The 24,443-nt window shown below is 37.7% G+C and overlaps 1 protein-coding gene across 1 annotated transcript; it reads right to left on the bottom strand.

Annotated features, from left to right (window-relative positions):
- Positions 1-2,974: 2,974 nt before the first annotated feature.
- Positions 2,975-20,298, bottom strand: PGM2 (phosphoglucomutase 2). The gene is made up of 13 exons (XM_031066483.1): positions 20,132-20,298; positions 19,183-19,289; positions 18,742-18,826; positions 17,548-17,631; positions 16,810-17,003; positions 15,571-15,760; positions 14,813-14,910; positions 12,173-12,353; positions 11,960-12,053; positions 10,749-10,878; positions 8,062-8,251; positions 7,309-7,442; positions 2,975-6,548 (listed from the first exon to the last, which is right to left on the bottom strand). The coding sequence occupies exons 1-13, from the start codon at positions 20,216-20,218 to the stop codon at positions 6,446-6,448; spliced, it is 1,677 nt and encodes a 558-aa protein (XP_030922343.1). The 5' UTR covers positions 20,219-20,298; the 3' UTR covers positions 2,975-6,445.
- Positions 20,299-24,443: the final 4,145 nt, after the last annotated feature.

Genomic DNA, 24,443 nt, shown 5'->3' with positions numbered 1-24,443 from the left:
GGCTCGCAAGGCTGGAGCTGGCCCGGCCTGCAAGTTCTGAAGCAGTCAAGTCCCCACTCGGCTGTGGGCCCAGCCCGGGCCGCAGGGCAGCCTTTTGAGAGCTTACCTGAGTCACCTGGATGGCTTCCTCAAAGAAACCAGACTTGCATATGCATAAAGTCATTGTAAGAGTAGGTATTAGTTGGTCTTCCAGTTGCCAGAAATGATAAGGCATGAATGGATCCAGAGACTCAATTATACTTCTCTGCAAGTGGAGAAGATTAAGGCATTCTACATCGCCGTTGTGCAAACCACTTCTGCACTCAATTAATTTTCAATTTCAACTGCTACTTCTTGGCAGTAAGACCACTGATTTTCTTACTTTTAATCCTGTGCACATTTGTAGAATCAGAGCTTTCTACAGGAAACCTGCTCTTGTTGCTGTGAGGGAAACAGTCAAACAGTCAAATGCAAGCAAAATGTTGACCCAGATTATGAAAAACAAGTCAGATTTTGTTATTCAAGCATATCCCCTACTTGCAAAGTGTAGATACACACGAAGATACAAAATCCATTGTGTCTCCATGACCTTTAGCATCTGCGTGTACTTCCTAGTGCAGTAAATTACCACTTCGCTGGAAAGTGCATTGAGGTGTTTAAGTAGCAGCTCACCCAGAGCTTGTTCCCAGCCTGTGCTCAGGTCAAGGCTGGCTGCTTCCACTTCAGACATGGGAATTGGTCCGAGTGACTCTTGATTTTCGGTGTCACCTTTATGGTCCTTGGAAAGAGGAAGGACATTTCCTTGCAATCAGTGCCTGTCTTAGTGCCTGTCTCATTTTAAGCCTGCCTGAGCATTATATGCCTCTGGTAACCGTGCTCTAGCAGAAGGTGAACTGCAATTCCCACCCAGACAGCTCCAGCACTGCTGCCCAAATTATCAGCTAATGATCTTAGGAGGACTTTTTTTACTGCTTCACTGTTGTCTTTGAAAAAATGTAATGAAACAGAGAAGGATTCTATGAGACTATTTCTCGCTTTTTGGAAAATCCTTGCACAACAACAGAAGTCAATACTAGAGTGTCACAATTAGAAATACTTTCTTCTTTCTCCTCTTTGATACTGGGAAAGAAATCAGCCCCAGAATGTTCAGCCTGCCTGCAATGAATGTTACCTAATCATCACCTTTCAGGCTACTTTAGACACATTCCTTCCCTGCTTCCTGATGAAACTGTTACTTAGGTAGGGGCAATAAAAAAGAACCACAATGAGTGTTTTATGTTCCAGTCCCTAAAAATTAACACTTTTATGTGTTCCAGGGACTGGGATTCCAGTATTCATGTGAAAGCTATGAGCACCAGACTTTCTAATAATTTTCTGTTTTCTGAAAGAGTAGATCTCTGTTCTTTTTTCCTTCACAGGTTAGATTTTTCTTTACAGTAGCCTATTAACTAAAGCATATACCACCACATTAACTTCCTCAGACTGAGGAGGAAAATCAAGCTGTGCTTTCCACATCCTGCAAACATGATGTAAAAATAACACCAGTTTAACTATTTTCTCTTTGTCCTGTCATGTTCTAAAAAAAATGCAAGGAAAACCCCAGCACTGCCTTTTGTACAGAACCTGAATATACAGGCTTGTATGGAGCACTCTGTGAGAACATGTGGGTAGTGAAGCTTCTTTTGTAGGTTAAGGACCAGAGGTATCTACTCACTTGGTCCCAGCTGGTGTAGGATTGTAGAGCAATATAAATTTAGGCTGAATGTGCTAGGCCATGATGAGGGCAGAACTTGGTGCTGTACCCTTTGAAGTACCACAAGGCAAACAGGAAGTTTCCACCCAAGATGCTTTCATAGTTCAAGTTGCTCCATAGCTGGGCAGCAGCTGAGCAGTAATGTTTTTGGATTGTGAATTTGAATGCAGGCACCTATATTGTGTTTCAGTTGCCTTGTAAGTTTCTGTGCTTTTCTCTCTATGTTACCCACAATGATGATTTTCAATTGTTATTGTATAAAAGTCTTTTTTTGTGACTTCTGTCATGTAAATTTGTTTAGTACATTATTAAGGGGTGTTACTAACTGTTTTGCAGTGCTTTGACTTAGGGAGCTCTGGATGAAATACTACATTCTTATCCAATGACATTGTATCTCCAGATGCTATTTATATATAATCTCAATTCATAAACAAAATTTGCACAACTGCTATGATAGCACATTTACCTACTGCATATACTGTAGGAATACATGCCAGTGACATTAATTAGTGATTATCTTTGTAGACAAGAGGCTTTCTATTATCACTAATGAGTAGTCAAGAAGGAGTTGAGCTACTGTTACAGATCCTGCCTGGTGCTGTCTTTGTATTTTTGAGCATTTCAAATGTCATGATTAATCCTCTCTCTCTTTCATTCCCATACATACTTTTGAAAATTACTTACCAGTGTTTATGTATTTTAAGCTTCTCCTTTTTGTTTGGAAGCTGCTGTTTCTATGCAATCATCTATATTACAGTTTATTTAGGTGTTAGGATATAATTGGAGAGTTTAATCTCATCCCATTATTCACAATGTTCTGATGGTGCATGACCTCATTTCAGTTACCTGGCAATTACTATACAGCAGAGTGATGACGATTTCTACTTGGAAGTTGATCAGAAATACTAATACCATGATGAATGTATATCTTACATAGTGCAGAAATGTACTGGGGAGGAAAGCAATTCAGCTTAATTACTTTTGATTAGCTTTGTACTTAGAGACAGGAAACTGTTTTACTGGTGATTTTTTATATTTACAATTAATTAGATATACATATGGCATCCAGATGCCTTCAGCATTAGAATCCTAAAAATCCCCAAACTTGTTAATACTTATGCTGGTGGTTAACAACTGTTAATTTAATATAATTTTAACATTGCTATTCACAGTGATCGTTAATCAAGGACATAAGATTTGCTTGTTGGCGGTGTGTGAAAATAAAACCCATGACCACTGGAATTTTTAAAAGGATTAGCAAGGAGAAAAACTTTATTTACAGAAACTTTGTAGGTGAATTGGTTACATATTTAAGCACACATTGTACAAAATGAAAATTGCTTATATAATAAAGCTTATTTTAGAATTAATTCCAGTTATCCTTGTTTCATTTGTTGTATATAGCAAAATTATCAAATAAATTCTTCTGCAACTCAATACTTGACTGTCATAACGATACTTTTACATACTACGCTGTGGACTAAGTTCATAGTACTTAGATGAAATGTATTTACTTCCTTCCAGCCAAACTGTTTCAATCCATTCCTGAATTTTAATTTATTCAATAAATTTTATGATACTGGGACTTGTAAAAATCCTAATAACCTTCAAGTGAAGTCCATTGGTCCACTCTTAAAGCATTACTGTTTTGGGGTTTTATTTTGGCAGAGTTTTGAGAACTATTCTAATTCTTCTCAGTCTTTCCCTCTAGCCCCATAGGCCTGATCCCCTATAGGGATCAATATTTTTAACTGTCACTGGAATTGTGTTTCCATCTGTCATAAAAAACAGGCTAATTTTACATGTTTTTGGTAACGTAGGGATGTGTCTTTCTCTAGAAACAGCCAAGAATTCCCTTACACCCAAGTTCAGTCAGGGCTGTAAGCACTCTTTATTCCAGTCATGGCAATTCCCATTTATGGGTAAAATACAAGTGCACCTGCTGCCAGTTCAATGCCGCTTTTTTACAAATTACATTTGTCTGTATTACAATTTCTGTCTTGGGACTAACAATGTCTAAGTAGGTGTCATTATCTTACACAACTCTTTAGTGGAAGAATTAGACCAGCTCTGAAGAAACTGTAGCTTAACACCCATTCTGACTTGCAATACTAACTTCTCTCTTTGCTATACTCTTGCTGACCTTGTTTTGATTCTTTATTTCAGTTCTAGATCCTCTTTCTCTGATGCAAGACAAGGTTAGTAAAGACTTTAGCAATAACAAGTTTGCTCTTGTAACTTTGTAGTTTGTTGTAATTGCTCAAGCAGCTTGATAACCACTGTGAGTTTGGCTGGTTTTTTTGTCGCGCCCCACACCCCAAAGTTGTGAACTTCTGTCTGGAATAGAGACAGAAGTAAGTAAATTCCTTGACCTTAGGAAAACAAAATGATAAAGATTACGTCATCATCCTATGTCTCTACTGTTTCTGAGGATGGTCTAAAGCCATCGTAAGGATATTTCAGTATACATGAGCACATTTCAGGTCTCACTTCCAAACTTCTAACATTAGCAAAATCCAAATCCAGGTTTGGCATATAAAGGCACATGTAAAATATGCCTCTCTAGCCTGCAGAGATGTTGAGATAAATACATTAAAAAATTCAGGACCTGTAAACCTCTGTCTTCAGGCCTTTCCCATGAATTCAGCAAAGCATCCCTTATCATATTTTGCACTAAAAGAAATGTGAGCCCTCCCAATAGAAACAAAAGTAAAAGGAATTATGGAATTGTTTTGGTGTGATGGTCCCCTTTAAAAATCGCCTAGTTCAACTGCCCTACATGAAGCAGGGACACCTTCCACTAGATCAGACTCAAAGCTGCACCAACCTGGCCTTGAACACTTTCAGGCATCCAACAGCTTTGCTGGGCAACTTGTTCCCGTGTCTCACCCTCCTCAGTATAAAAATATCTTTCCCTGTATCCAGTTAAATCTATCCTCTTTCACTTGAAAGCTGTTTCCCCTTGTCCTGTCCCTACAGTCCCTGGTAAAAAGTGTGTTTCTTATAAGCCCCCTTTTTATACTGAAAGATCTCACAGCCTCTTCTACAGGTTGAGCAACCCCAGGCCTCTCAGCCTTTTTTCCCAGCACAGTTATTCTAACCCTCTGACTGTTTTCATGACCTTCCTCTGGACCTGCTCTAACAGGTTCACATCGTTCCTGTGCTGGATGCAGTACTCCAAGAGGGCTTTCACAAGAGCAGAGTGGAGGGAGAGAATCACCTCCCAAGGCTGCAAGCTTGTGCAGACCCACAGAGCTTCTCCAGCCCTGGGTGTAGTTCATCAAGGCCCAAATGGAAGGCACTGCCCCAACCTGCCTCCAGAAGAACCATTCCTCTGTCTGTGCCTTCAAGCAAGGAGGAAGCCAGTAAGAAGCAGATCCTTCATGCTGGGATAGTGCTTTTTATCCTGCCAATGTCCCCCCTTACACAACTGGCTCAGGCATGAAAACTCCCCTCCAGAAAAGTACTGGAACATGCACATGGAGCCTTGAAGGTATTATATCCTTCTGATGGGGCACAATTCAATCAACTAGGCTGACTTGAGAGACCGCTTTCATGTCTTAGAAGGTGTCATAAAAGATCCAAAGATCCCTGAAGCACCCCCAGACTCATTTCTGAGGCCTCTCACCACAAGACTGCACATAATCTGCAGTATCTGCAGTAAAAATTCCTTTCCTTCCACTTCCCCCAGGGCTGCCTCCCTGTATCCAGCTGCACAACTGCTGCAATCTTCAAGTTGCACTGAAAATAACAAGCACAGAGGACTTGAATTCAGGGAGGATAATCAAGCTTAGAAGTTTTGCATTTGTAAGAAGTATGTAGCTATGGTTGTGACTATTACTGCTACACTGATATCCAAAGCAAATACTGAAAATGCAGAAAAGCCCCATATTAAAGTCAACTGGCAACCTCCAAAAAACCCTCTCAGACTTTGCAAGCACAGACAAGAGCATGCAATGAAATTGAAACTTCTGCTCTAAGTTAGACATGCACCAAGTCATGGCAGCACAGTGTGAGAGGCTCCAAAACTAGGCTATGCATTGAACTAATTATGCTTAGTTCAGTGAGGCAAAAAAAGGTTCTGTGTGTTGATATACTATCGTAATGAGTTCATGGCATTCAAAGACAGTTTAGTGCACTTTGTATCCCTTGCCTGGAATATTATATATAGTCCCAAAGCAAATAGATATTGAACAAATTTGCAGTGAGTTTCTTGTTTCTTTGGGCCAAAATCCTTAAGCAAGATACTTCTGAATCATCTGCCCTAAGTTTGTCAAAGCCTCATCACAGCTTTAAATACTTCCGGTTAACAAAAGAACTTCCTTTGCAAATCTAAACCTAGACAAAGTTTCATAGTGTTACCAGATTATATGCACACAAAACAAATAAGTCACCACAAAATAGGCCGTTTCAGATATCAGAATATCATTTATATTTAATTAAAACAAGTTTTGATTGAAATACATTGGCAGTCAACTTTTAGTTCATAAAGCTTTTAGTTCAACTGATTGGGTTTTTTTGGTCCATTAAGAGTAAAGGTACTACTTGCCTTCCAAAATAAGATACTAGAACCAAGAGTACCCAAAATAACTCTTAAAAGCAGAAGTCTTTACAGTCAAGAGTTCTCAGATGTTTGGTCCTAAAAAACCTTAACTTCTTAAATAATGCACTTCTAATTCTGCAAAAGCCAACCAAGGTAGTAATTTTGCTATTTTACTCAGTCTTTCGTTGAAGCTTGTTTTTTTCTGGTTGAAAGAAGTGTTTTTCAAGAGCATTGACCAATTCATCTAGTTCCTTCTTCAGCTGTTCAACATCACTGGAAAACAAAAATCACACAAACACAGAAAACAGTGAAACAATGAAAAAGCTAAACTGTATAGTTTTAGTGTGAGGAATTTTAAAATCTGTGGCATTGCTTTAGACAAACATTTTATATTAATGCTAGAAGTCTATATATTTGACTTCTTATGGCAATGCACTGATGTTCACTTTCTACTGATATGCATGAAGGCTATGAAGAAACATAACTCCACAATATAATCTAAAGTAGTATGGTGAATTTGAGTTCAGATGATCTTCTATTACTAAATGTAAGTGACTAGAAGTGTAATTTTTATACCTGTAGCAGTATTCTTAGATTTTTCATCCATGAAATAGTATTACTTTCATTATATAAGTTAATAATTATCTTTAAGATTGTATGATTTCCAAGGCTACTGGTTAAGGATATAATTGCTAAACATAAAAGGATCTGAAATATATTAGAACACTTTATATTTGATTAAATATTTTAAAGTAACTATGTATGTAAAAAAGGGGTGAAAATATGTGCATTTATTTAAGGCAGAATGTTTTTCCTGATACTGTGTTCACTGAATGTAAAACCAAGTGCAAAGTAATTTCAGTGTCAAGAATGTGTCAACAAATTTTGCAGAGTTGAAGCTTGATACAAATACATTCACTAAAATGACTTTAGTAATATTATTTGACTGTGGAGAGCTCTTATTTCTCTAAAACAATACCAAGAAGCCACACAGACTCTGTTACACCAAATGTACTGCTGTCAGTGACAATACCTGTTCCCAGGGGGTGCACAAAGTTCAGAATAGTATTTGATCTTTGGTTCCGTCCCACTGGTTCTCATTGTGGCCACTCCTCCATTAGCAAAAGTGAATGTTATCATTTGGCTGCTTTTACTAGTAGGAAGTATCTAGAAATATTAAGAATATTTAAAAAAAAAAAACTTGGAAAGAGATGATATATAAACCCATGACTTGATGTTAGATAGTATGACAAAAGCATCAGCTAAAATTATAGTTTAGTTCTGTCTTCTTCAACACTGTGGTCTTGAGACCGCAAGGACAGCCTTGTCCTCAGCCTGGAATCTGGCAGAACTGCATCACTGCTAGGTAGCTCATTTCAAATGCAGACAATTTTTTACTGCTAATAGAAGTTGAGTTGTCATGGCATTTCCCAGGATGAAAGGAAATGGAGATTGTGGAGAAACACAGAATCCAAAGCCACATCTTAATAGACAGTTTAACTTGCACTCACAAGAAAACAATGCAGATTGCTGTAGCAAGGTAGCAATATCCTCCTACTGCCCTTCACAAACTGTCATCTTGGAGAGAAAAACACACCACAAAACCTAACAAAAAACCCAACACTCTCTTGGCTTCCCTTCCTCTCACCAAGGCATAATAATTGTCACCAATCTAAGTTGTTTTATGACTCAGTATATAAATATGTTTAATGTTTCTCCACAGAATGTTTTACGTATGTGTATATACATCACATATGATTTACATGTAATTTAGAAAGATACTTACAGCCTTTTGATCTGGCTGGCTGCTGTCATACCCAGTAGTTAGATCTCTTATTCCAGAAACTTTAAATCTACCACAAGATGTTGGGTATGTGTTTTTTCCATCAAAATTTCTAAGGTTGTCAAAAAGCTGTTGAATAACTTTAGGATCATGGCAGATGAAATATGAAGCTTTGGTAATATGGAAGCCGTATCTGTGAAGATGCAATACTAGTGAATCCAGGAAGCAATGTCCTAAGAGTTCTACACCAGACACATTATACAACCTTCCAAAAAGCAACACTGTACTCATGCTCACCCAACTGAAGCATCAGTTCTTGCCCTTACAATTTTAAAAAGGTCAAAACTGCTTAATTATTCCATTTTACATACTTCAAATAAACTTCTCTGCAGACGTCTTTTATTTTTGATTATGAAAACTGAGAAAGTTTACAGCAACACCAGAAGAAAAAAGGATATCGTTATTGCCTTGAAGTGCTCTAATCACCATAGGAAGGGAAGAGACTCCATCTAATAGCTTCTTTGAGTGGATTCCAGCTGACCTTTTCTAAGTAAAACAAATTCTAGACTGGTTTTTCCAATCACACTTCATTGAAGTGTTTCTACAAAGCATTAAAGTAGAAGTGTTTTTACTAAACCAAACGGTTCTGAACATTGTCTCTCTACTTCACCTGTTTGCTGCCAGGTAATGTGATGCAAAGACAAATGACTCGGTAACACTGACTTTTCAAAATATCATGTTGTTGAGAAACATACAAGCCTGGACTGGTTGTTCAAGTGAGCTCTTGCTACAGATCAAGACTTGATAAATATTCTTGATGGCAGTGAAAATCTGAGGTGCAGAATCTTCATTAGTACTAGGATGTTCACACTAGAAATCTGAATGCCTTCATAAATAGAGTTATGTTTATACCTAAATGGACATCTTGAAGGTTAATAATAGTTAAATTAGTCTTAAGAATTCAGTAAGGGAATTAACAAAACCTATCCTGTATCTGAAAGAAGTGATAAGCCTACTAGGACCATGTCCTTTTCTTATCTGCATTTACTTCAAGACAGATTCCCCTTCTACATTTCCAAAATACAAAAGAGAGTTTCTTCTGCTTCAACTCACAAGGTCAATCTGACAAAAAAGTAAAGTAGTCTGAAGTCCCAAACTGCAACCCTAGAAAACTGCAACCCTATATTAGCCACAAACAAAAATCAAGCACATGCAAAACAACCCCCCAAAACAAGAACCCTACTTCCAGCTCATTATCAAACAACAGTTGAATAGGGCAGATTTGTATCCTTCCCTCTGTCTGTAGCTTTGCCACAAAGAGTGAGTGACTATGTGCAGTGACATCTTACAGACTGCTTCTATGCTGAAGCAGCTCTGAGTCCTTTTCAGTGGCTATGTACACAGCAGCACTGTGGCACAGCTCAATTCCACTCAGGCAAATATTCTGAGGTCAATCTGAAGCAGGTGTTTACTGTATTAGTATTAAAAAAAAAAAACAATAAAAAAACCTCAAGCCAGAGGCTGAATATTCAATTCTTTAATATGCACTTCCAGCTAGTAGCATTTAAGGGAATTCTCACATCAGATGCTGTATTTGCTGCTCTAGGTATGAATTCATCGTTCATGCTTTTATATCACACAATTTATCTATGCAGTGTAAGCAAGTCTTTGCCACTTGATTCCTTCCTAAAGAGACAATGAAACAAGCATGGCTAGTGCAGCACACAAATGAGAACTCAGGACTGGCGAAACAAGCAGCACAAAGGCTGGAGTTTTCCAGTCTCTCTGCAGATTCCACACTCCCTTGTTAGTGTGTATGAAGAGCTGGAGAGTATCAAATGGCCTGTGCTGCTCCCTCCTTTAAAACAAATAACCCAAAACCTCCACAAAACCCACTCCCTGCCTCATGAAATCCAACATTCATCTTTGCTATTGATTTCTTTGAACCCAATAAAAAAGAACAAAAGAAAAGTAGTGCCTCATATTAAAAGCTCTCAGAGGGATATCCAGCTGTATATAGCCAAGAGTAATGGCCAGTCACAGCACTTCTGCATAATCAGCTCAAATCTCATTAATCAGGAGCAGAAAGAGAAAAGGAGAACCAAAACTCAACAACAATAATCTATCAAAAAAAAAGACTGACTAATACAATAAAAAGCCTAACTTAAGAGCCAACAAGAAAGAATTTAATCATAAGTAGCCCTGCAAGGACAGAAGCTGGCTTCTATGTATAGCATAAATAAGCCAGAGCTACTTAGACCCATTCAGCCATCAACATTTTTGAGTGTCTGGCTCATTTAAGCAGCAAGAAGCACTATAGTCTCTACAGCTCAGCAATACAGCTGCCCAATCTTCTGTAAAAGGACCCAAGTGCAGAACTTCCCAAAATGAAAAAACCTTTCAGGCAAGTGAAGAAAAACACCACAAAGATCTCATTACTAACAGAGAATTAGTAAGGTAGTTATTATTACATTTAAAATACCTTAAAACAACACAAAATAATGTCATAAATATATTCATGTCCACAAGGCAGGAACACTTTCTGAAGATTACTATTACAGAATTGTCTTAATAGTACAATGACTCACATTTTATTTCTTTATAAACTATAGGTTGCTATTGAGTCCCTATTAACCCCAATATGTGAAATTGAGAAAATCTTAAAAATAAAAAGTTAGTATTGAACTCACTCATCATAGACGGCTTTCAGCTGCTGAGACAAAGACAAATTCCTGGTTGCCAAAAAGCTGGCCATCTCTGCAGTTATAACAGCAGCACTGACACCATCTTTATCCAGAACAGCAGGACAGCACATATACCCTAAACAAGGAACATTAGATATAATTAGACACTTTTCTAACAGGAAATAGGAAGGGGAGGGAAGGCTAGCCAAACATCTTTGAAAGGAGAAACACACATTACCATAGTACAGACACTTTAGAGTCAAACCAAAAGTAGAAAAAAAGTATCTTCTAATCAGTGTTAATTTTAATAAGCAAGTTATTCAATGGAATTTCAAGACAGAAATTTGCATCATATCAGTGCCATATGCTCCCAGGTCCATATGGAGCTTTCTAGAAAGAGAAATGCCACACTGCAGGAACAATGCAAGTATAGCATTGTCTCAAATGTGGTTACCTTATACAGTAGTGTAAGGTAATACTGATAATTATGTGTGAAATTAGCCACATTTTCTCTGGTTTTCAGGTATTGAGATACTTAAAGAACATTACAGCTTTACAATTTCCTCCTCATGAATTCATAACTTTCATTTGTGGCTTTCAACCATGGCTTTCCAGTTCACAAATGTAATTTGGGGTAGTTTTTACTTTATTTTATTCTCATTTACACTAAACTTATATCTGTCAGGTAAAAGAGCTCAAGTTCATGTCTGAAAAAATGTGGTTTTTTTCTTGTTTTTAGAAAAAGTTTATGCAGAATTTGTAGTCCAAATCTGTGCAGCCATGCTACTGTAGATATATATTCCTTTGTGCTAAGCAGAGATACAAAGGTTTTAAAAACTAGTAGCAATTAGCAAAATAGATAATTATGTGCTACTCACTGGAAATACACCCATTGTATTGAGGACATCCTTTTATTACCATTTTAATATTTTTTCACGTTTTACTTCATTACTGGGACGCTAACAGAGCACTGGCAAAGGCTGCCCAGAGAAATTGTAGAATATCCTTCCCTGGAGAGATTCAAAAACCATCTGGGTCCAATCCTGTGCAACAAGCACTAGGACACCCTGCTTGGACAGGAAGGTTGGACCAAATGACTTCCAACAGTCCCTTCCAACCTCACCCATTCTGTGACTCTCTGCAATTCTGTCACTTTTTGCAGTAGTTCTATTTTCACTATTTTGCAAGATATGAAAACATAATATTCTGTCTCTTACCTATAGCCTCCTCAAATGCAAAAAGAACAGCTTTCCCCTGGTCCATGAGCTGCTTGGCACGGTTGCCCATCCACTTGAAACCTGTCAGTGTTTCCTACAGCAGTGAGGAGAAATCAAAGGCATTAAAAAGAAAAATAAATGTTTTATGAACATATGACACTTCGTAGGAAAGGTACTAAAAGAACATGGAATAATGTGCAACGTGTTTCTTACCTCAAAGTGAAAACCTTCTTTTAGTGCAATTGCTCTCAAGATTTTGGAAGAAACAGTACTGGATAACATGTAGACATCTTTAATGGCACGAGTATCCCTACTGTTATTTTTCCAGCAAGTGAAGATCCACCAGCCTAAAAGGGCTCCTAGTTCATTTCCAGAAAACACTTTCCATTCACCACTACAGGCAAAAAATATTAGAAAGTACATAAAATCAAAGGACAATACTGGGGGTAAAAAAGAATGTATTGGTTCTTTTATAAATGAATATTAACAAATAAACCACTGCCTTGGAATTCCATGTAACAGTAACAAGGTATCATGTGCTCATAATGAACAAACAAAAAAATTCCTCCCCCAAAGTATTCTGGAACTCTTACCTTTCTTTTCAATCACACACATAAGCTTTTGCAGTTATCCCAAGATGAAACAGTGAGACTTCCAACATATTTTAAGTAAAAATGTTCAGCATACAAATTATAAACTCAGTGATTAAGACAAGCCCAGAGACACAAAAATACAGTTCTCAAGTGATCAGTATTTTTAGTTGACCTAGTGACAAATACTTTTGATTTAATCACAAATACATCAATTAGTCATTGGGAAGATTGGAAAAAAAATCTTAAATGGGTATAAAAGATTAATATTGATATGTTGCTAGAACAGGAAAAAAAAAAAGAAAAAAAGAAAGACAAATGTCAAAATTGCAAAAAAAAAACCCCAGTCACAAAAGAGGACAGAGACACTTCCAGACTGACAAAACCAAGACCTACAGAAACAGTACCTGTTGTGAAAGAGAAGCAGACTCAGTCTCCTGCATTTATTGATGCCAACAGGCACAAAGCAATGCACAGCGGCACCTTAGTGTAAGAGTGCTGAGAGAGTGTGCTCTACAGGAGGTTCTGTCAAAGAAGAAGTACAGATACTGTAGAAGCCTATATTAATATTTGATTAGTGTATGAAAAGCTAGGGTAGAAGTCTGAGAAGACACAGGACTGGAAGTTAGGAGACAACTGAGACTGGCTAAACAACGAGCATAGAGGCAGCAGAATGAGAGCCCACACTCTCACTGGGAGTGGATGCAATAAACTAACATCCCTCTTCAAGAGTGTGGCAGCTCAAAGTTTTCAGACAAAAAGCATGAGTGATTTTGCATTCTTGTTTTAACCCATCATAACTAGCATCATCTGAAACTTTTTATACCTTTTTCTCAATGCTGAATTGCCAACTGAGGCTGGCACAGACCAAAACCATTGAAATAAGAACCTTCCAACTAACTAACACTGTCCAAGATACAGCAGTGTCCACAAAAAAAGACCAGTTTTCTTCCAAAGGCAGAGAAATCTTTTTAGTTCATGCTGTGAGGCTAATGAATTTAAAAGCACCCCAAAACCCCAAAGAAAATACTGCTACTTTAAAGCTACTACTTCAGCTTTTTTGGTTATCTGTTGAGCAAAATGGATATTTGCACTGTCTCCTTTAACTGGACTTTTGAAGTTTTTGAAAATCTAACTGATACAGATTCAACGATTTAATTCATCCACAACCACTGAGGACATCTAGCAGATGCCCATATCATGCCTTGGGTACCAAAGACTGTTGCATAATTTGACCTTCTCCTTCTGGCTCTCATGCTCAGGGAATTCAGCAGCAGATTTTTTTTTTCTGCTCCTCTCTAAGCTGAAAACCTTGAAGTTTATTTTCACTGAGGATTTACAGTTTATGACTGCTCAGATTAGTTTCTGCTTTATCAAGGTAGATAAAGGAGAAACACCACTATTTGTAGATATGATACCAAGCGCTTGAACTTCAGCACTTGGTATCGTATCTTCACTTTCTTTTATTAATCAGATAAAACCACAATAAAGAAATGTAAACAACTGTAGAAGTGCAGGATATCAGAGGGCATGAAGTAAGGGGACAGCCATATTGAGTCAGAACTACAGGTTACATTGCACAAATATGAACAATTTATGGTAAGTCCCTGACTGAGAAAGTTTGCCTTTTGTGATCCCCTTCTTTGACTGGATATGCAAAGATAAATAATGCACATATAGGTGGTTCTTGAAGGGGAGAGTACAAATGACTACACTGAGAAGTACCAAACTGAAAAACTTTAAGGTGAAATGCAAATACATAACATTATGTAAAGAAGTGGGAAACTGAGCAAGAGAAGCACAAATCATCTAATGATTAGTAAAATGTTTGGTTTAACAGGATTTGAGAAAGAAGATACTCATACTAAAGAACAAGAGATTATCAGGGAACTATACAGATTTTCCTGAAGCCAAGTTACTGTCTAATAAACCTTGAATTAAAAAAATGTTTATCAGTTGTATGTGAAAAAAATTTAATTGAAAACCTACCTTTGAAAAAGTATAGCACAACAATTCTAAACTACAGCAAGTGTCAACTATTTATTCAGGCTTCTGTACACTGTCTAATACTGATCATTATTTCATATCCCGCCCTTACTGTGGTCTGCTTCATAGAGTCTTCTCACATTTCTGTGTGTTTTCAACCAAAAAAATTATTACTGTGACTATTCTTCCTCTGCAACACAAGCAGCAAGAATTCTCCAAATGAGCCTAACCTTGGGAGTAAAAAATATCAATGGTTTGCATTACTTTATTACCATACCTCTCTTGTTTCTCTGCCACTGCCAGTCGATCAGCATCAGGATCATTTGCTAAAATGATTCTTGCCCCATCTTTTTCAGCCAAAGCAAAAGACAATGTCTGGAAATGTGGCAAGCAGGACCAGATGAGTGTTAATATTCCCAAATAATATTTTCACTTTCTTTATAGGTTTTAAGTAATTTTCCCAATTTATTGAATCCCAAACACCCAAAATAATTATGTGTCTCTCAAAAACCCCAAAAACTTCTAGCCTGGCAGTAGAAGAACATAGTCAGGACATTTAACTTTACCTACATCATTCCACTTCTGTAGCCCAACTTAAAAGCTACCTAGATTTAATGGGATCCTTCAATAATAAAGTGTAACAGAAATAGTAGCAGAAATTCTAACCACTTGTCAGGACTTCTCCTGCCCTCTCCTGGTGTTGTGTCAGAACAAAAGAGTAGAAGCCTTCCAAAAACGAATGTGAATGTTTTTATTACTATTTCATTTTTTTAAAGTAACTATCACTTTGTCCCATGCGCAGATCCTGCCCATTCTGCTAGAGAACAAAGTAGTTGAAAGTTACAGCTGATTACTACCTGACTGGTTCAAAGAGGGTAATGTCAATGAAAGGATACCAGCTAACTCATCACTAAATGTAAGGCTATGAAACCAATTAAAAATTGACCCTCCACCAGTATCTACAGCTGTGACTTCTGGCAAAAAGGAAAACACTGAAAGACATCACAACTATTAAAAAAAATTAAATCTATTTACCAGAACACCTTTGCCTTCTTCAGGATTGGGATACTTCACTGTGGGAAAGTCTGGATCAGGATCTTTCTGCTCCGGAACAGCGAAAGGAGGGCTAAGGTCAAATGCCTTGAAAGCCAGCTGCACAAATTTATGTCCTACACCATGCACAGAAGTATGAACAAATTTCAGGTTTGTTTCCTTGTTTATATTCCTGAAATAAAACAGGAAACAGTAAACTTGGACATGGAAGACTGTTCTGCACAAAACTGACTATGTTTGGAAACAGATACAACTTGGTATTCTATATCACTGTTAAAATTATGAATTAAAGGAGGTCAGATTTTAAAAGCAATAGCTTGAAAATTGGCTTAGCTTAATTTTTCAACAATATGAGTCACTCTTGGCATCCAATATCCTACTAGTATGTGCAAATCACTGGAGTAACTAAGTACAGTCTACACATCCCAAAGAAGTTGAATGAAAAACAAATACAACTGACTAAAGAGACTCTTCATCCCCAACTCTAGCATTTAAACCCCCAAAGACTGTGAACACAGTGAGTCAACAGCAGCCTGCCCAATTTGAGCACACTCATTTTTAGGAAGAAAAAAGCAATGGGCATATCTAAAATCATGCAAACTCCTAGGGAGACATTTAATTCCAATTCTGAAAAAGCAGTGTAATAGCCCCAGCTTTCTAGTAACTCCTGACTGTTTTTAGCAAGAGTAAGAACATGGTTACTGGGGGTCAAAATGTCTACATAAAATAAGCAGATCTAAATGTTGATACTTCTCTACTACATACATCAACTCTAACTGTTCACCAAGAGAAACATCCACTTCATTTTACTAAGCAAAGATTTTTACTGAGCAAGTGATAGGAGTAGGCTGTTTTAAGGCACCCAAGGCTACCAGGAGCATAAGCAAGGTTGGAATGACAGAGCAAGACCTTCTTGTCCAGAAATGGCTTAAAAACCTGGTTCACTGTCTCTCTGAGAATCTTGTTTTAAGGCTGGTGGGCTGTCCATGGCATGTCCACCTCCAGCAGCCCCAGTCTTGCTGGGACACTTGGCTGATGCATGGCCATGAAAGTACTGGGAGCTATCATCAGAAATTTGCTCACTTTGCTGGGTTAGACTTCTGCCAGGACAGCTATATGAACTGGCTTATTGTGGCCACCCTCACTCGCATCAATTTGAACTGCCCTGCTAACATACTAGATGGAATATCCTGTATTCTTAACATAATTAACAGGAGTCACCTGTAAAAGCACTGTTTCTGTATGTCTTTGAAATAGTCCTTATTGACCATAGCATATGGATCATGAAGCAGTGGGCTGCTGTCAATCAGTTTGTCATCCCAAGCCTGAGGCCACGGTTCTTGGTTCTCCTCAATAGCCTGAGAAATTCCTTTGTCATGAGGAGAAATTATCTGAGCACCGTTTTCCCAGTAAACCTAAATAAAAAATAGGTACGTGACTATTTGATCATTAATCTTGTAAGATAGTTTGGGTTTTTTTTGGTTGGTTAAGGTACAGTACATCCACTCAAGTATTACAGTAAATTAGGCTTAGGTACACCCAAAGTATTCTGTTAATATCCTCGGTGTTTCTTCTCACATCCCATTTTTATTCTATTAAAAAAAAACAAGTTTAATTTTATCAAAAGATATCAAGATCCATAATGAAACACAAAGCAATGCCCAATCATTTACTGAGAAAACTTCAATTTTTGTATTTTGGAAGAGTCTGTATATGACTGCCCAGCTACTGAGTGACTGGTGCGCAGGCAATTCAGCTGTGGTTTTTTCAGTGCCTAGCAGATTACAATGGCATCCATTAATTGTATTACTAGTTTAACATTACACTAGATTTAAATACATAGAAGAGATGGAGAGACTAGTAATTAATTAAGTCTATACCATGATAGGAACTATATATAATTACATCAGTTTCACTACACGGAAAGAAAAAGCCAGAAAATAGATCACATTAGAATACCTTGTAACCATTGTCTTGTTTTGGATTATGGGAAGCAGTAACCATAATTCCAGCACAGAGCTTCAGATGAGTTACTGTGTATGGCTGTAACAAAAAAAGTTACTTGAAGTAGAATGTGCAACACATTATATTTCTTCTCATGCATAGATAATACTTCATAGTATGAAAATAAAGTCAAGATATGATTCCTACACACTGACTCTCTAAAGCAGAAGCTAAATAGTACTTGTTCCACCAGACTCCATGTGGCACAACTTTAGCCCTTGTTTTCTCTTGTGCATTTTCCCATTTATATGTTATTAATGTTGCTCCAGATGCTTTGTGAATCTCTAGTGCCTTTCTAGAAGGAAGCCAGATGCATGTGCTCCCTACTGTGGAATGACTTGAGGTACCAAGGCCTTAGAGGGTGCCAGGTCTGTTGGGTAATGACACAAGTCACCATGAGGCACAGAATGGCAGCTCAAGCAGTCTCATCCACGCTGTCTTTTGGGAGCAGCCTGCAGAGCAGCTACTCCATCAGGGTTCAGAAGAGAATTGTTTTGGAGAGAGCTCTTATCAATTAGCTCAAAACAGATGGAGTGAATTAAAAATGAAGCATTATTCATGAACACAAGTCCACTTTGTGTTTACTCCTGGCTCTTTATTTAATAGTGAAATGCACTCAACTGCAGTTCTTGCAACACCACTTTAAACTACACTATGAAGAATTTGACCCTAAATCTTCAAAAATTTGTATCAGTATAAGAATGCTATGCAGAAAGTCTTTATACCACTGTGTTCTGTTTGCAATCCTCACTGGAGCAACTGGAACAGGGAGAAATTATTGCTTTTAGGACAAGGGCCAAGAGCAGGGCTTTTCTGTGTTGCTCTGGAGACACCTGGTGTTCTGATGGGGGCATTGTGGACACAATTCAACAACCCTTCTGACAAAAAAAAATCCAGCCAAATGTGAGTGTATGTTTCAGACTTCAGACTCCACAGGAATCCGCTCACACTCCACATTCTCCCTTCTTTTCCTATGGATGTTGTAAACTATACACAGCTAAATAAGTACAAGACTCTCTGCAGGAAGGGCTTAAAAAGTAAGAACTGGTTTGTGTAGTTATCCTTAAGTTAAGTAATGCAAAGTATTTGACAGAATTTGTGTACATTTAAAGCAGATAATGTAATAAAAACATATAATAAAAAACCTACCACAAAGGGAGTTGGTATTATATCAGAGAATAGATAAACTGGAATTCCCTGACTGATGAAGGTGTTGGCAGCAAGTCTTGCAAACCTAAACAGGAAGAAAAGATACCAAGGGAATATATTCATTTTCTTGCCTATTAGTTTCCTAGAATTCACAGTTTTCCCTCCCACCCTAATGCAATTACAAAATCCCAGCAAAACCACCATCACTTATCAATATATCTCAATTATTGTACAGACCCAATTCAAATGTGTTTCCTCACTATTCCCAAAAGACAAAGCACAACACTAAGAACTGCTTTGGCATTACCAGTATGTAAGCATACTGTAAATCCCACACATTAATTCACTTTATAGAAAGAAAATACAATTGAAGTAGATATAAATCCATCATTAATCACACAAGGTATCTACAAAATACTAAACATAAAACCTAAGAAGTACCTTTTGCTACTACCTCCACTGGAAAGATGAGCACGAGCATCAAACCCAATCACAACTCCTCTCTTTTTCAGGTCAGTGAAATTCTTCTCGAGGTATCTGCAAAATCCCTTAAGACAACAACAAATCCACCTCACTAACCGAATCTTGATGTTTAATTTATCATCACATTAATATAATTACTGAGATGCTGATGTCTTAGGAAGCTGAGCACACATAGCATCTCACTGAACTGCTTTGGGATTCAGCTTGTCCAGGACCAATAAACACCAAGAAATATCAGAAACCTTCAAATCAATATTGCAAACCTGGACAGCATTTAAGGACTTTTTAAAATATCAGAATCAACTCCAAAAAGGAACAGGTAACACAATTAGTCTTAATTGCGGGTTTTGAGAAATTATTCAGCTGTCATAGGTCTCACATGAGGAAGAGAACAGCTGGCCAGCATTTCAGGTTTTTAACCAAATCTCCCCCTAATAATGACATCTCTTTAGCACGCGATACATCACCACTCCAGGCTGCAGTTATTCAAGGTTGTGGGCTTTTTCCCCAAGTAGTAGGATCCATGTATGTATACATACCTTCACTGCCTCTATGTAAAACCATGTCTAGCACACACAAAGCTTAACCAAATGTTGGCTACCTTTGGGGTTTTTTGTAGTTGTTACAGCAGCACTAACTGTTACACTTGAGCTTAACTGCAGCTGTGTATAAATTAAATTGCAAATCAAATACAGAAAGTAACTTCTTTTAATGGTTTAATAGCTTCTCTCTGCTTGTTTTCAGAGATCGGCACTCAGCTAATAATTATAATTTAAATTACTTCTGAAAACTGGAAGAATAGGAGAGAACTTGTACTTCCATAGAATACTCATTTGCCTGCCATAAATCAGGCTCTTCCATTTATATACACAACCAGTTAAGTGAGATAAAGTGCTGAACACAATACCTGGGTTGTCTGGATAATAGTCAAGTCATTCATGTGGGAAATCCCTGCTCCCATGGCAGCTCTGAGCCCTGCTGTGCCAAACTCCATCCGTGAGCCAAAGTATTTCTGCAGTTCTCCGGCATTTCCTTCCGCAAGCAATTGTTTCACAATTGCGTAAGTTTTTGGATTCTGTTGACACAAAATTCAGACATTCTAAATGAGGTTTTGTTCGTTTTAACAGAACTGACTTTCTGTCCCAATCTCTGGGTTTCAGTATCAAAACACAGCACACAACTTCAAGAACACCAGAACTCATGCTGTCTTCTTAATTTTAAATCAGTACAACCTCAAGTATTACTGATTTTAGATTTATCTCCTTAAGTGAACATGCTACCTGGACAGCAGTGTGTATATCTCCCACAATCTGGGATGTTAAAAGACTTCCAAGATGTCTATTTTAATGTTTTCTATTTTTAAAAATGCAGCACTTTCACAATTCAGAGAATCTTTCCTCATCACAACACAAGAACTACACTAAACATTTAAGAAAGGAAGGTAAGCTAATTATTAAGAAGTATTTGTTATTTCTATAGCACTATATGCAGAGTTTAAAACAAATTAAATCATAACCTTGTCCCAAGACTGGCTAGCACCAGAGGTAGAAGCAAAACTAAACAGACTGGGTAGAAGACAATTTCCAACATGTTTGCAGGTAATGCTTGTAAAAATAAACCTAACTCCAAGATGAAAGCCTAGAAAGTACAGACAAATTCTTAAATAAAATTACTCAAGAGTGGCAACAAAAAGGCCATGTCAGAGCACTTGAGAACAGTGAGGAGTTTCTAACTTTCACTGCTTTTCTTGGTATATTGCTTCCACAGATTCTCTATTGTTAATTACTCTTTTTGCTTCCAGACTTAGGGAACTAGCAAAGTCCTGTATGCCTCAACTTTTCAATGTAATAACATGAGACTTGCGAACTTCAGTATTTGATTTCTTGAGAACTTAGGAGCCAAGAGGACAGATGGCAGGTAGCAGACTCCTGACAACAAGATTATCTGAGAGGCAGCAGGTTACTCACTGCATGAGTACACACACATTACTCTGGAGTACAAAGATTCTCATTTCCAAAGGGACACAAACTTTGATTAGTAGGCAATTAAATGAACTCATAAAAGTCATAGACTTTACTATTTCCTGGATGACCTAGGCATGCTTACAGCAAGGCAAAGCACATCATTCTAGGCAAAAAAAGATAAAAAAAAATAAAACCATATATCTTATGCAGCTTCAGAAAATGCTGCAAACACACAGAGTAGTAGCACGTAAGTTTGCATACAAAGGTATAAACAGTCTGCACATCAAACAAAGACCAGAGTCAGGATGTCCTATCCCTTGACCTGTGCACCCACTGCCACAGGACAAACAACATAGTTTAAATACATTCTAAAAAAGCTGAAGAGCCCTTAGTGCTAATGAGCAGACTGCATAATGAAGAATAACTAAAGAATTAAAAAAAAAATCCAGCTTCTTGAGTGCAATAAACAATTAGGTACCCCAGAATTACTGATTTCCAGTGCAAAAATTGCCAATCTACCAGTCCAAGAATGTTGTAACTGACACTTCCTTGCAGGCAGCTTGACACAATTACCTATTATTATTGAGTAATTATATTGTGTAAGAATAAATATAACTCTATGTTGTTATAGAATATATAGGGCACCATAACTCAGTTTAGGCTGTTTACAAGTTGATGTCAAGTTTTTGCTTTAACATCAGGCCTATATCCCAAAGGTAAAGCCTGGATAACATACCATTTGCACCCAGTTTTGTACACGACCTAATCACTTTTTAATTTCTCTGTGTGAGCTTTGTGCACATGAGTCATCCCTTGATACTGAAAGGAGGATGTTTTTAGGTAGATACCACACACATTTCTACAGCTGTTTGACAGACTAGAAGCTGCAATGCCAATGCAGAAGGACATCAGGAGCATCCTGCAGCTCTCACAGCCAAGGAGTTTTTTGTTTGTTGTTGTTAGTGGAATTTGTTTGTTTGTAGTGTTGTTAGTGGATACAGGTTTGGCATCTACTGTGAAACAAGAGGGATCCTCCAGTTTTTTAAGTCTGGTTAAATATCCATGTCTGGGTGGCTGCTCAAGTCTTAAGAGTTTCAGTCCACATAGTTTTCTAAAGAAAACTTGGTTGCATTTATTTAGTTGTTCCCCACTGCCTGCCTCCATCCCACACCAAATAAGGGTAAAAGCCAGGCCAAGTCTGTTCAATATGGCAGAAGGATTTTTCCAGAACTACTGTTATCATTGTTAATGGTTATTTTCTCCCAAGAATTTGCCTATTTTTTCTTTTGTGGAGAACATTATGATGCCACTGTACACAGCTAAGTAAAAAAGTAATCTTGGTTTTAGCTTCTTCTTCTGCTTAAACAAACTCTTCACAGCATCTCCACCAAAGAAGGACCAAATTGTATTAGAAGGATGAAGCGCTGGCTTTTTCCTTTCTAATTGATTCTCTCAGGTTACGCTTTTTCTGCTCTCAAATTAAACAGATATGAGTATGGGAGTACCATTTTCTGTGAATACAGTGGCAGATTATTTAATACCAAGATAATAACCACTAGTGCAATTAGCTTGAACATCACCTGGCAACACTCGAGTTATTTACTTTAATCTACACTACAGGAAGGCTCAAAGAGTTATCATCAGTAGAGGAGTCCCCACAAGGTTTTACAGGAGAGGAAAAACTTCTGACTAAACAGATTTTTTTTTTACTAAAACCAAAAGCTACCTCCCACTCATAATTCTATGACTTATAATAGAAAGAATGATATGCTCTTACTGTAATGAACAGAGTGATGAAAACAGCTGGGTAACAAGCACAGTAATTGCCATGTAGGTAGAAACTTCCAGTTAGGTCAGCAGGACTGCCATCAGCCACAAGGGCTTGCTTTTGCAGACAATTATTTTGTAAGAAACATGGCGCTTATCATCATTAAATATTAACCCATCTCTGCATGTCAAAAAGGAACTTTTCTTTGTATCAGAGTAAATGGCCAAGGGTTACATCTGATTTTTCTGTTGCTCAATAGAAACATGCAACAGCTCCCTGAGAAATTAAAATACCTCATCATTTTTGAGCAATCAGCAATGGGTATTGCACACTAGTCAATTATTACTGAATCAAAGATGCAAGTGCTAGCAGAGGGCTGAACTTTCAAAAGTAAAGATGCTGTAAGGGATACTGCATTAGATTTCCAGAGGATTTAGCAAAATAATCAGAATAACCAGCTGAAAAGCAAGTTATTACACTGAAGACAGGAATATAACTAATGCCAGTCAGGGAAGCTATGTAAGTAAGAGCCTCTAAAACCAAACTATTTTCTCAAATTTAATTAAACTGGGAAAAAAGGCACAAAAGCTTATTGTCATTTGATGTGATGCATTAGCATTTCTGAAAAGAAGACCAGTTTGGCACTGTTCTATCACTAATAAAACCAGAACTGGGTAACTGATCAGTTAATCAGTTTAGTGATTTTAATGAAGAATCACAACAAGCTCGAGGTACTTCTAATGGCATCCTTTAGAACCTGGAAAAAATACTAAAAAAGAGAATTAATGTATGTTTCCACTGATATTTCTGAAATAAGCAGAAGATGCCTTACCAAACAGGTATGTGTGCTGCACAAAACTCAGAGCATTGTTGAGTGCTCAGCCCGGGGAGTCAATTAATGACTGAAGAGGGGCAATGGCCAATGAGTTCCAATATAGCCAAATGAACAAATTATATGAAAAGGGACATGACATGAAAGCTGCAAACCAAATGTACCAATAGAGGCCTGCATCTCAGTGGGACCTGCAATAGCAAGCAACTACATGACCATTTGCAAAACACCACTATGGCAAGATATTTCTTTACGTATGTGGAAAACAGAAACACAAGAAGATTTTACTTCTGCATAGAGTGCTGTCAAAACCAAACCCAAAGATAAGTCTCAACAAGAAGGGAAGTAACACCTGAAAAGTACAGGACTGACAGCCTCTGCATATCCAAGTGTTTTTGAAGTGAGCCACCATGTCTTTTGGGACCGATATTTTAGTAAACAAGAATTTGAAAGTACTAGGAGGTGTTTAACACTGAGACAGGTAACACGGCAATGTATGCTGGTCTTTAATAATTTAAGTCTACCAGCTGCCCAACGACTGAAGCGGTTCGGAACAACACGGGCCCTTTTGCAAAAGGCGTTCAGTACTTCAGTACAGCTAAAAGCCGGATTGAGAGACCAGCCGGGATGTTTCCAAACGAGAGCAGCGGCTGCC

This window comes from Geospiza fortis, unplaced genomic scaffold, assembly GCF_000277835.1.
Source record: "Geospiza fortis unplaced genomic scaffold, GeoFor_1.0 scaffold40, whole genome shotgun sequence".
Taxonomy (NCBI): Eukaryota; Metazoa; Chordata; class Aves; order Passeriformes; family Thraupidae; genus Geospiza; species Geospiza fortis.
Note: the sequence above shows the minus strand (reverse complement) of the source record. Positions and strands in the feature narration are given on the sequence as shown.

What these genes read in the sequence shown, in the direction of transcription:
- PGM2 (XM_031066483.1), bottom strand. Translation starts at nt 20,218, where the DNA reads ATGGAGTTTGGCACAGCAGGGCTCAGAGCTGCCATGGGAGCAGGGATT. An exon ending in AGTGGAGGTAGTAGCAAAAG is followed by an intron (nt 18,827 to 19,182) that starts GTACTTCTTAGG and finishes CTTCCTGTTTAG; the next exon opens with GTTTGCAAGACTTGCTGCCA. An exon ending in CAGAAACAGTGCTTTTACAG is followed by an intron (nt 15,761 to 16,809) that starts GTGACTCCTGTT and finishes GTTTTATTTCAG; the next exon opens with GAATATAAACAAGGAAACAA.